Genomic DNA, 12,551 nt, shown 5'->3' with positions numbered 1-12,551 from the left:
TAGTCAGCTGGTTACTCTGCCCTCCCTGCTGAGCAGCCAAGATGCCCACTGCTCCTGGAGTGGGCACCTAAAATGCCTGTAGCCTTTGAGTCAGTTGAGTGAGCAGCGTGGTGACCCAGCTTCCCGTCATTTCCACGATTGGCGCCTCCAGTGTAATCCAGTTTTTCCTCAAGCTCTAGATTGAGTGGAGAGGCCTCACTCTTAGACCCTGAAGCAGCATTTCCAATTGGATGAGAACGGAGAACAAGAGGAATGCCTTGTTCTTGGGGCTCGGCTTGTGTCAGAGGGTGGAAGCAGGGGTTCCCGAAATGCTAGACCCTGACTGACTCGGCACTTCAGCCTCCAGGAAGTCCTTCGTGTTCGAGCTGAACGAGTGTGCCTCGAGCCGCATCCTAAAGCTGGAGAAGGAGAACCAGAGCCTCCAGAGTACCATCCAGGGGCTGCGGGACGCGTCACTGGCGCTGGAGGAGAGCAGCCTCAAATGTGGGGAGCTGGAGAAGGAGAACCAGCAGCTTAGCAAGAAGGTGACCTTCCTGGGCAGGCATGGGGCACGCAGTGTGTGATGCAGGAGATGGCATGCCTCTGGGCCTTTAACACACCCACTGCCAGGCTCCAGGGAGACAGCGATCATTCCCTTACTGGTGGCTCTCCTAGGAACTGTGTCTCATGTCTGTGTTCTCTTGATTTGCTCCTTAGTCCCATATAAGGCACCTGGTGTGGTGGAGGGAGGGGAGCAAGGTTGCTGACAGGAGACCAGTCTCCAGGAATCCGGCCTCTGCTGCTTCTCTCCTCCGCATAGGGCTTGGCCCAAACCCTCCCGCTGTGAAAAGGACCTTCATGGAACCATCTAGCTGCATTTACCCTCATGGTCCTTTGAAGTACGATTGTCATGTGACATTTTAGTTGCCAAGTGATTTGTTCTTCCTTTAGAGAACAAGAGACACCCCTCTCTCATGCCTTGTCTTGTGGTGCAAAGAAAAGGGGAGAAGTGAACACATGGTTTGGTCTCTTGGGTTTTTGTGGTCCCAAGGCAGGGAATGTCCTTATAAATGGGCATTCAGTGTTGAATAGAATGAAAAAGAGCTGACATAAAAGAAGATGAGACCTTCCCACTCTGTGGGTTCTCAGGAAAGCCCGGGCTATCTTCTTACTGGGCTATAGGGACAGCGTGGGTAACCTCTGTTCTATAGACTATCCTTTGTATATAAACACAAGCAGTGGACACTGCCACCAGCTCCTGCCCATGTCCAGTCCTAGCTTCTACTTTCCCTGAGCCCTTTGACTCTTACCAGTCCTGTCCTGTGTGGTCCCAGGAAAGCCGTGACGTCCCACAGAGTTCTCAGTAGTTAGGGACTAATGGGACACTAGAAGGGGGGTTGCTTCTCCCAGACCAGAGTTGTCCTGTGTCCTGCCTATAGAGTGTGTCTGACAGCAGTCTGCCCAGCCGTAGAGGAGCCGTTTCCGTCTTTTTATACAGCTCTGACCATCATTTGGTCCTAGTTCCCTGTGTTTGGTGAGTAAGCACTTGAGCACCAGTAAGCGGCCACACTCAACCAGCTCAGCCCCCCCCCCCCCCCCAGTCATCCTCTGTGTGGCAGGGCTCACTAGAGTCCTTGCAGTTTCCCTGCTGGGTCCTTGAGACACTGCCTCCCTCCAGTCTTTGTGCAACTTTATACCAGTGTCACGGAGGTGCAGTTCCTGTAGCCAAATAGGAAAAGATTCCGTATTATCAGAGGAAGAGGGCCACGCTTGCTTTGGGGCCATTAGGAGAAGTCAGGAGCAGCTGTCTGAAGTCTGAGCCCCAACAGTAAGGACAGAAGCTTTCTCAAGCTCACAAGCCTGTAGTTAGCTTTCAACCCAGCCTAGCCAGCTTGCTGGGGGGTGGAGGGGTTTGCTTGTCTTTAGTGAGCAATAGAATGTGGGACAGAGAACCAAGAAGGAAAAAGATGGAGGTGACCCCAGAGCAGCTAAGCAGGACCCAGGAAAATCCCATGTTTAGATAGCAGTGGCAGCATCAGACCCAAAGACTGGCATAGCTCTCTAGGAGTGGGGTCGAGCATATTTGCGTGGGGGGGGGGCGTGGTGAGATGAAGGCCAGAAGGTATGGTATTCATCATAGCTCAGGGCAGAGCTGGGGGCCTCATCCCACAGGCTTGGAAGTTTGCATAGAGGGACATGTGTCCAGCCCTTCTTAAAGGTGTTAGGCCACACTGACCCCCGTGGGCCAGTACTCTTCCATAACAGACCCCACTTCTTCTCATATCTGGCCCCATAGCATGTTCTGTGTTGAGCCAACTAGGCCTCCCTTCTGTGTGTCAGGTCTCGGGTGAGATAGGTGGTCTTGATTTTGGAAAAGACCTGTATGTGGCACATTGTAGCATCCTCTGGAAAGCCGTGACCTACATGGCTGGATGAGTCACCTGCCCTAGGGTCCCATGCTGGGACTCTTAACAACCATGATGCATGCACACCCCACTGGCCCTGCCTTTCTTGCTGGTGGACCCGACCCCAGTTTCTCCTAAGGAAGTTATCATGGTACCCCAAACTATGAGGTCAGAAGGCTGGATGGCACCTCAAGAAGGAGAGATTGCAGAGTTCTTATAGACAAGGATTCTCAGAGCTGTGGGATCTTGAACCTTTGTCCGTACAACACCACAAGCTAAGGGAGAGCCGCAGCTCAGCCCCTGTGCTCCCAGGGTCACTGGGCTTCCCTGGTTCTACCTTCAAGGTTCAGATTGAATGATGGCCTGAGCTTCCGATGCTTCTCAGCATCGCTTTTAGAGCAGTGGCCCCCAACCAGCAGCCTGAGGCACACTAAGATGACATAAAATGCAGATCCCCAGACCCGTCAGAAACTGGGCGTGGGCCCTGCAGTCTCCAGGGAGGGTCAGCTACCTGTGATGTGGCAGATGTGGTCACTGAGCATCATGAGTGTGTCTGGCCCTGATGAATGGTCAGGCACTCACTCGAAGTCACATCATCAGTAGGGGGGACAGGTTTGCTTTGCCCCTCTGAGGCCAGCATCTGTGTCCCATGCTGAATATAGTTGGTGACAGCAAGAAGAGACAGCCTGGGCTTGAAGCCTCAGCAGAGTAGACTAGCTTGAGTATCTCCAGAGAACAGGATTGCCAGCCCTGCTGAGTCAGGTCCTGAGTCCTCACGGGCACCCAGATGCTGGAAGATGTGGAGAACTCGTATCCAGATAACTCGTGCTCTCGGGAGCTTGGGTACCTGTGGGTGCCTCTGTCAGAGCCTGGTGTTGGCAGGAAGTAATAGGAAGATAATGTCTAGGCAGAACAGTGCAGTTTGGTCTGGGGCAGCAGCCATGAAGTGTGTGGGTGTGAGTAGCGTGGGCAGAAGGGGCGGGGTTTGATGATAGGTTTACCTAGGAAGATAAAACCTAAGCGTCCAGGAGCTTTCACCAAGCATAAGGAGGGGAAGGGGAACCATACAGTACTTGTGGGGAATCTGGCACTGGGTGTTTGGGAGATGTGGTCTGACACAGTGGAAGTAGATGAGGTCAAGAAAAAAAAGCAAGATATGGGGTAGATTAGACACAAAGCCACATGGGTAACCTGGGACAGACAAGGGCAGGGCTCTGCCAAGTAACTTCTCTTATCCCGAGCAGGAAGTGCAGGTCATGTCAAGTCCATGACTGGGGGGGGGGGAGAGACTTTGCTGCAAAATAACACTGGTACCTTTTTTTCTCAAGGGCCTGTGGGGATAGCCTGGGCAGCGAAGGCTCTGTCTGTCTGTCCAAACACAGCTCGCTTGAGTTAGGCTGACTGTCACAGGCTGGATCTTTTAATCTGCAGATTGAAAAGTTGCAAACACAGCTGGAGAGAGAAAAGCAGAGCAGCCAAGACCTGGAGACTCTGAGCGAGGAGCTGATCCGGGAGAAGGAGCAGCTGCAGAGTGACATGGAGGTCCTGAAGGCTGACAAGGCCAGGCAGGTAGGCATTGTCGTCGTCATCACCTCCTCATGTGCTCGTGCTAGCAGGAGAGGCGCTGAGGGATATGGCCGTGTCTCCACCCTCCCCCGCCTGGGATGGACACTTGGCAGTGTCTTCCGACAGTTGTTCGTTTGGACTCTGGGAAAGAAAAGACTAGCGTTCCCGACACAAACGTTCTCGTTTCTTTCTGTGGCTGTGACAGACACCATGACCTAAAGTCGTGTAGAAGAAGAAATGGTTCATTACAGTTTCCAGGTACAGCCCATCATTAAGGGAGGTCAGGGAAACTGGATCTTGAAGGCTTGGTACCCCACACAGCACACTTCCAGGAAACTCACTCACAGCCAAGCAAGTACAGCGGCTCTTTAGAGCCATTGTGCTAGGTCCCTTGGGGCACTGAGGTCAGTGAAGAGAAGACACAGGGAAGGGACCAAGGCACAGGAAGCAGCAGCCTGTCCAGTGTATCCATGGTAGGAAGAAACTGGACAACAGAAGGGTGTTGCCCAAGAGAACGCCATAGAGGCAGCTAGGATATCTACTGGGTTCTGCTGACCATGACCAAGGGAATCACTAACACTTTTGAGAAAGAGACATGTCATTTAGGTTTAAGGCCATGCTCACTGCGTTGAGTGTGTTTTGATGAGCCATGGATGTGTTTGGGTGCACCGTAGAGTGCTATTGAAGACTTCTACTTGGCAGTTCCTGTGTGAACCCAGATCACTGGTGTGGGTTCCTGCAGCAGCCTGGGTCATACCTAATGTGTTTGCTTATAGATCAAGGACCTGGAGCAGGAGAAGGGCCACCTCCACCAGGCTGTGTGGTCACTGCGGGAGAGGCCACAGGTCAGCGGCATGAAGGATGTGGAGAAGGAAAACAGAGCCCTCCACCAGGCTGTGACTGAGGCTGGCAGCAAGGTCAGCCAACTGGAGCTAGAGAAGAAGCAGCTGCACAGAGACCTGGAGGAGGCCAAGGAGAAGGGAGAGCGGGCAGAGGTGCTGGAGAAGGAACTGCACCGTCTGGAGAAGGAGAATGAGCAGCTGGCCAAGAACGTGACCTCCCTGAAGACAGTCACTGAGAAGGTCGAGGGTCTGGAGCTGGAGAACCGAACGCTGAGAAAGTCCTTAGACACCCTGCAGAATGTGTCTGTGCAGCTCGAGGGCCTGGAACGGGACAACAAGCAGCTGGATCAGGAGAACCTGGAGCTGCGAAAGATGGTGGAGGCCATGCGCTTCACCAGCGCCAAGATGGCACAGATCGAGACGGAGAACCAGCAGCTGGAGCAGGAGAAGGAGGAGCTGCGCAGGAGTGTGGAGCTGCTGAAGACTTTAAGCAAGAATTCAGAGCGCCTGGAACTCAGCTACCAGAGCGTGAGCGCCGAGAACCTGCGGCTGCAGCACAGCCTAGAAAGCAGCAGCCACAAGTCCCAGGCCCTCGAGAGGGAGCTGGGCGAGCTGGAGGCCGAGCGCCAGTCTCTGAAGCGAGACTTGGAGACTCTGCAGCTCACCAACAAGCAGCTTGAGGGGGCGGAGAAGGACAGGAAGGCCCTGGAGCAGGAGGTGGCCCAACTGGAGAAGGACAAGAAACTGCTGGAGAAGGAGACCAGGCGGCTGTGGCAGCAGGTGGAGCTCAAGGATGCTGTCCTGGATGACAGTGCCGCCAAACTGTCAGCAGCCGAGAAGGAGAGCCGTGCGCTGGACAAAGAGCTGGCACGCTGCCGGGATGCAGCCAGCAAGCTGAAGGAGCTGGAGAAGGACAACAGGGACCTCACCAAGCAGGTCACTGTGCACACGAAGACGCTGACCACCCTGAGAGAGGTGAGTCTCCGCCTGTTTCCAGGATGGGAGGTTCTGGAATGAAGGGGGACCTTGGTGTGTGAGGTTAAGGTAGCTCAGTCAGCCTGGGGGAAGCTCATTAACAACCCCCTGGGAATGCTTTCCTCTTACTCTGTGCCCCCGTGCCTGTGCGCTCCTTCACTCACCGTGGGTTGTGTCCCTGTCACTCACTATAGATCGGATTCTGTAAGTGGAAGATGCACTTAACACCCCGCATCTTCTGCACATAAGCTTAGGCACACGGCATTCTGGAGTGCCTGCAATTCAGAGCTCTAGCTCACTGCCTTTGCCCAGCATTGAGAGACAGTATTAAACTGTGTATACTGCTAGCCTGGGATAAAACCAGGATTCCCCAAAATTGACCATAAATTAAAGAGAATCATGAATCAGTCATGTATCATAGGGCTGCTCCATGCCAGACTACATATGGCTAAGCTTTTTTTTTTAATTATGTTTTTCCACATGAAATAAGTTTCAGGTTTTAGGTGATGGTTTTCTTACATTCATTCATTTATTCATTCATTCATTTGGTGTGTGTGTGTGTGTGTGTGTGTGAACGCGTATGTGTGTCACTTGTTTGCCAACAAGCCTGACGATCTGAATTTGATCCCCAAAACCCAAATGATGGAAGGACAGAACGGACTCTCTCAAGATGTCTTCCGGTTTCCACATATTCTTACTGCTTCCATGGTACTAGACGTTCCTGTCACTTCACGAACATATTGGACACTTTTTTAAAGGATATGTTTCTAGAAGTAGAGTGATGGGATCAAAGCGTGTGAGTGTGTTAGCCTCTTGTACCTTCTGCTTCCTGGGCATCTGTTCTGCTGCCCTTGATACCTTTTCTTGGGCTGTTGGTGTGTTCATCGTGGTGTGCTCTAGTAGAGAGTGGTCCAACCCGCAGGCTTAGCTCAGCTCAGTTCCAGGTAGCTGCCGTTCACTGATTGGGTGCCTGGCTCCTTCTAGCTTAGAACTAAACCATCCCCTAGTGGACTGTCTTTCTGGCTCATCAGTGTGTGCCAGGTAGATAAGGAAGAGATCAACGAGAAAGCCTGACACTCTGGAGCTCAGCTGGAGGTGGCTGCAGGGGGCTGTGTGCCTAGTGAGAAGGGAAGTGACTTCAGAGTGAGCCCAGAGCCTTGATAACATAGGTTGAGCCAGGGAGGAACACAAGCCCTGCATGCCTCCCACAGCCATGTCTGTACAGTGAGGCAATGCGGGCTGTACTGGCGTTACCAACTTCCCAGGGCTTGTCACACAGATGCACGTCCCTCTCACCACCACAGGACAGTCCTGAAGCAGTCGGACATCTGACATGGGACTTAGCCATCCCGGATGCTGTTCTGCTTTTGTTTTTATTTTTGAATACAGAATCTTGCTTTATAGCTCAGGCTAGTCTTAGATCCTTGTATAGCCCAGGCTAGCCTTGAAATCTTGATCCTCCTGTCTCAGCCTCCCAAGGGCCCAGCTGCAGCTTTGACCTAGAGCTCCACCATATCAGCACTGGGCTTTAGCAGTGACCGTGGTAGGTTAGAAGGCTGCCGGAAAACACATGCCAGCTTGTCTCTGCTTCATCCAGGGGCTGATTCATGTTGCTCTAACCCACAACTCATGGCCAGAGCTGCTCGCCTGGTATCAGCTGCTAGCATGGCCGGGAAATTTGGTGGTGAGGATACCATCCTGCCTATGATTTGATAGGAGGGTTAGCTGTGGCCCCAGGCTGGAGGCAATAGCTACTCTCAGAGATATATGTGGGGATGAAAGCAAAATGGGTCGAGCATATGAACCTTGGGCTCATCGCCCACATTCTGAAAAGTTAACCAAAGCCAAGGTTTAAAATAAACTCCTTTGGGTGTGGAGACAGGTGGCTTGGTTGGGTGCCTGCTCACCTAGCATGCACGGAGCCCTAGGTTGAAACCACAGTGTAAAATCAGGCATAGTGGTGTACACCTAGTACTTGGAGAGACAAGATCAGAAGTTCAGGATCAGCCTCAGCTACACAGCAAGACCATCCTGAGTTATGGTAACAAACCATCTTTCTCTCCTTGCTTATTTCTCACTGTCACTATTGAGTGTTTAATTACTTGCTAAATTTATAATTTAAAAAGTCAATCATATTAGTAGAGATCATTCTCGCTACTAAAAGTCAGCATAGTGGAATATTTCTGACCTGTTTTGGAGAAGGAGAACATTTTGGATCCATCCTATGTTGCTGTGTGGTCTGTTGTTTCTAGCACCGAGAAAGCTGGGAAAGGGTGTTTGTCCCTTTTCTTTTGATGGAGCATCCTGGAGTTGACCACCTTGTCACCTTGCTTGCTTGCCTGTAACATCTGAAACAGCCAGGTTTGGGGAAGAGATGACACCATCATGAAGCCCTAGCCTCCCTGCCATGCCTCTGCCAGACTCCTGTCCACAGTGGTATTATCCTGTCTCATAGGACCTGGTGCTGGAAAAATTGAAGAGCCAGCAGCTGACCAGCGAACTGGACAAACTGAGCCAAGAGCTGGAGAAGGTTGGCCTCAGCAAGGAGCTGCTGCTGCAGGAGGATAGTAGTCACAGTGACACGTAAGGACAGTCCCCTGCATGCTAGTACTGTGCTCTCCGATGACTCTGAGCTCCCGGATCTCAACCGGAGCCGAGATCTATTCTTCACTGCTGAAGTCACTGTATCACGTGACCCTTGTGTCTGTCCTTAGTTCAGGTCTTGTCCCTAGAGAGTCTCAAGGAGGCACGGAAGGAGATTGTTGTGTGTGGTAAATAGCTGTGGTGCTGGAAGTGAGCCCCGGGGCCTCTTGCATGTTTGACAGGCTCTGCACTGACGGCAGCTGGGGAGAGCCACAACTCCTAATGAATGACTGCAGCTTTTCTCCTAGCCATGCCTTCCTGAATAACTTGACTTTTCTGGATTTGTAAGCACCAAGACTCACATGCCTGCTTTGACATGTCTGGTGCAGCGGGAGGCTGCAGAGCTGCCATGCCCTAGCTTTGTGACCTTGGACCGATTGCTGGTGTTTGCTGAGATGGGTAGAAAGCCATCTGTAAAGTGGCTGTGATAGCATACCTCTTCAAGGAGTAGCTGCCAAGTGTAGCGGTATGGACATGTCAGCCGGGAACCCCGGGCAGGGCCCTAGGTCCCTGTGACACCTTCTACAAGTGGCATATAAATGGGAATGGTGTGCGCAGGCCACATGGAGATGAGATTGGGGTGAAGTAGCATGAAAACTGTACTATTGTATCTTTGTATTTTCAGAAAATGCAAGATTTTGGAAAGCAAAAGTGAATCGGCCTTGAAGACAACACTGGCCATGAAAGAAGAAAAGATTGTGTTTTTGGAGGCCCAGGTGGAAGAGAAAGAAAGCTTGAATCGCCAACTGCAGATTGAACTGCAGCTGGTAAGGACCAGGCTGAGGTCCTACCTGTCAGGCCTCTGTGACAACCAGGGCAGTGTCCTGGGACACATGAGGATGAGCAGTAGGCTCCTGAGGGTGCCCACCTCAGGGTATAGGAGCTGGCACAACAGCCAGATGCATGGTAGGGAGGAGGCTGTGGCTCAGGGCAGTTCCACACCTCCTGATAAGGTGTGGGAACTTGAAACAGCCCAGAGTGCCAAGCAGAGCCCTGCAGACTCAGAGGCCCTTTAGATGGGACAGGACCTTGTATGAATATGTGTGTCAACTCTTGGACACATTCAAGAACACATTCCCATACATACAGGCGACATGTGCACAGTCTACATGCATATAAATATGCTTCCCTCATTCACATCTTCCACACATGTCAATAAGAAGCTCCACATACACACACTTGTGTATTCTATCTCCATCTGTGTATGGGTGGGCCGGTGCCACGTGTTACCGTTTCCCTTTTTAGACATGTGGCACATTCCCTGGTTACAGAGCTGACTTGGGATTTGAAGTCAGGCAGACACAGAGCTGGCAAGGCCCTTGTGAGATGTGTGACTATCTATGCCCGGTTTTGTTGTGTGGTGTAGACTGGAGGCCCAGGCAAGCAACAGAACCTGCCAGTCATGTAGCTAAGGTGGGGGCTAAGACGGGCATAGGTTCACGTCCCCACCTTTCATGTCCTCTCTGGGGAAACACATGGCAAAGGAGAGCATCTGGCCTGTCCCTCCTCGTGTAATGAGTGGGTGGGTGTCTGAGGCTTTGGTGAGGGGTCCCTCCCTACCTACTAGTGGGGCTCTCGCTGGCTGCTTCCTGCCTGAGTATGCTTTCCAATGCTGCTTGCAGGTAAAGGACGAACGTGAGCAGCTCAGGCAGACCCAGGAGGACAGAACACAGGCACAGGATGTGCTGAAGCTCCCTATGGGCAAGGTGGTCACCAGTCCCCAAGAAAAAGAGGCCTGGGAGCCCAGCCACAAAGAGGCCACCATGGAGCTTCTCCGTGTAAAGGACCGGGCCATCGAACTAGAGCGCAGCGTGAGTGGGCCGCCCTTGAGCTGAGCATCTTATTAGCAGCAGCCCCGAGAGTATATCACCACTGCAAAGAATATGCATGGCAGAGGCCACAGAGGCTATTGGATTTAGTAGGACACTTTCTCAGCTGTCCTGGCTGTTCCCTTGGGTGCCTTTCATATACAAGGGGGCGCATCCAGTCTCCTGGGCTGACTTCTCTGGCTGCGGTAACAAACCTAGAATCTGTGCACCAGCCTTATCCCCACAGTGATATGTTTTCCAGAGTTACCTCCCAGTACCACGGCCCACGCTGTGTCTGAACAAAGCTTTATTGACACGCAGTCACCTTTTAGACTGCCATGTGGTCTGCGCTGCTTTCCCACGGCGTCGGCAGCCTTCATTGTTGGGATCAAGATGAGATGACCACCGCACCTGCATTTATTTACCCTTGGCCCTTACCAGAGAAAGCTCTCCAGTGCGTGCTTGCCCCCCTTGTCCCCCTGATTTACAACAGTGACATTCTGAAGTTCACTGTGATGCTTTTCAATAGACAAACAAGCTGAGACAGAACATTAGAGGTTCTCTCAAAGTCACATGCTAATAAGGGGTAGCACCAGCCTGCAGCCCACGTCCTGGCTCCTAACCTGCTTGGTAACATGATACATATGATCTTTGTTAGTCTCCTACCCTTTTTTTAAAGTAGTTTATCTTTGTGTGCATTGGTGTCTTCCTTGCACGTGTGTCTGTGTGAGGGTGTCAGATCCCCTGGAACTGGAGTTAGAGGTGGTTGTGAGCTGCCATGTGGTTGCTGGGTATTGAACCTGGGAGCTCTGGAAGAGCAGCCAGTGCTCTTAGCCAGTGAACTCTCCCTCCAACCTTAGTTTCCCACTCTTAAGTACCCGGTTCCATTTGCTGTCTCAGATGTAAAGACAGCCATTGCTGAGGGCTTGAGCTCTGTGGTCAGTGGGAGTGGCTTCAGCTCACAGAAAAGGACTCTTCGGGTGTTCCATTCCAGAGGAAACAAATGAAATCCTGAAAGTGGCTCGCATGCCCGCGTGCTCAGGTCCTGAGCGATAACTCCTGTAATCTTGTGTCCTATTTTGAAAATTCTGTTAGTTGTCTGTTTCCAAGAGGAAAGCTGTTAACTTCCTGTGCATGAGGAACCCCAGCTCTGGGCTGTATCTACCGTTGAGGGTTCAGGAGCCCCAGGGCCCATGCCAGTCATGCCATGGGTAACTGGCGCATGCTTCTCCTCTAGAACGCAGCTCTTCAGGCTGAGAAGCAGCTGCTGAAGGATCAGCTGCAGCATCTGGAGACTCAGAATGTGGCCTTCAGCAGCCAGATCCTGACCCTACAGAAGCAGAGCGCCTTCCTGCAGGAACACACCACCGCACTGCAGACCCAGACCGCAAAGCTGCAGGTAACGGGACCCAGGGCGGTTCCTTGCCAAGCATGAGGCAGTGGGGACTGGGTGGTTGTTTCGAGGCTTGTTGTAGACAGGAGTCTATGAAGCTAGTAGGGTGGCTCATGAGACATTTCCTGTAGCTGGGCCTAGGGCTGTCTGGCTAAAACTTCATTTCTTTGCTTTTCAGTTTATACAAGTGAACATGACGTGCACACGTATGCGCACGTACCCATACATACATACATACACACCAAAAGAGAGATTTGGAAATAAGTAAGCTCGGTTAAACAGTTTCTGTATTGTACAACCTGGCAGAGCTGTATTAAGTTGATAGAGGGGAAGTGGGGCTGTGATCTAGCTTCCATTTGCTGGAAGCAGCCAGTAGAGCCAGCATTGCAGCCCACGTATCATGTGGTTTTATTTGTGGCTATTAGGTGGTGGGAAAATGAAAAATTGCTCATTAATGTAATTTCTGGGAAAAGTTGGAAAGTTACGTATGGAACAGACAATAAACAGGAAATGTATTTGGCAAAGAGGTTGGGTTTGTTTTGTTAAAATAACAAAATAGGATGCTGATTTGTTACTTTGTTTTGTCTTAGAAAAAGTCTTTGTCTGCCTTTAATATCAGAGGAATTCTGGCCCCTGTTCAGTTTTCTGTTTTGGGATTATGTTAGAATGTTCTAAAACACCAGGGGTTCAGATACGGACCACTAGTAAAAATGCTTAGCATGTTTAAAGTCCTCAGTACGGACCCTAGCAGAACAAAAATAACAGACATTGTGGTCTGATAGTCTATCCTTACAGATTTTCTTTTGGCTTGTCTAGAAAACAGGCTTTAAAAATAATCAGTAATGACTTGTAACGGGCTTAGCTAGGCGGACAATTTCTGGAGATAGTTCAGGATGACAACCTTTTCATGGCCAGTGTTTGCTATGTTGCCCCTCCCTGA

General features: G+C 51.4%; 1 protein-coding gene across 2 annotated transcripts in view; it reads left to right on the top strand.

Annotated features, from left to right (window-relative positions):
• The window catches only part of Ccdc88c (coiled-coil domain containing 88C), a 127,305-nt gene that overhangs the window by 78,511 nt on the left and 36,243 nt on the right, over window positions 1-12,551 (top strand). For both annotated transcript variants that reach the window (XM_013346728.2, XM_026780707.1), the window contains 7 exons: window positions 340-524; window positions 3,816-3,953; window positions 4,727-5,767; window positions 8,223-8,350; window positions 9,036-9,177; window positions 10,033-10,221; window positions 11,456-11,617. In XM_013346728.2, the coding sequence (XP_013202182.2) occupies window positions 340-524; window positions 3,816-3,953; window positions 4,727-5,767; window positions 8,223-8,350; window positions 9,036-9,177; window positions 10,033-10,221; window positions 11,456-11,617 (1,985 nt within the window). The remainder of the gene's footprint in view (window positions 1-339; window positions 525-3,815; window positions 3,954-4,726; window positions 5,768-8,222; window positions 8,351-9,035; window positions 9,178-10,032; window positions 10,222-11,455; window positions 11,618-12,551) is intronic.

Source organism: Microtus ochrogaster, chromosome 1 (genome assembly GCF_000317375.1).
Source record: "Microtus ochrogaster isolate Prairie Vole_2 chromosome 1, MicOch1.0, whole genome shotgun sequence".
Taxonomy (NCBI): Eukaryota; Metazoa; Chordata; class Mammalia; order Rodentia; family Cricetidae; genus Microtus; species Microtus ochrogaster.
This window is presented reverse-complemented; position numbering and strand designations above follow the sequence as displayed.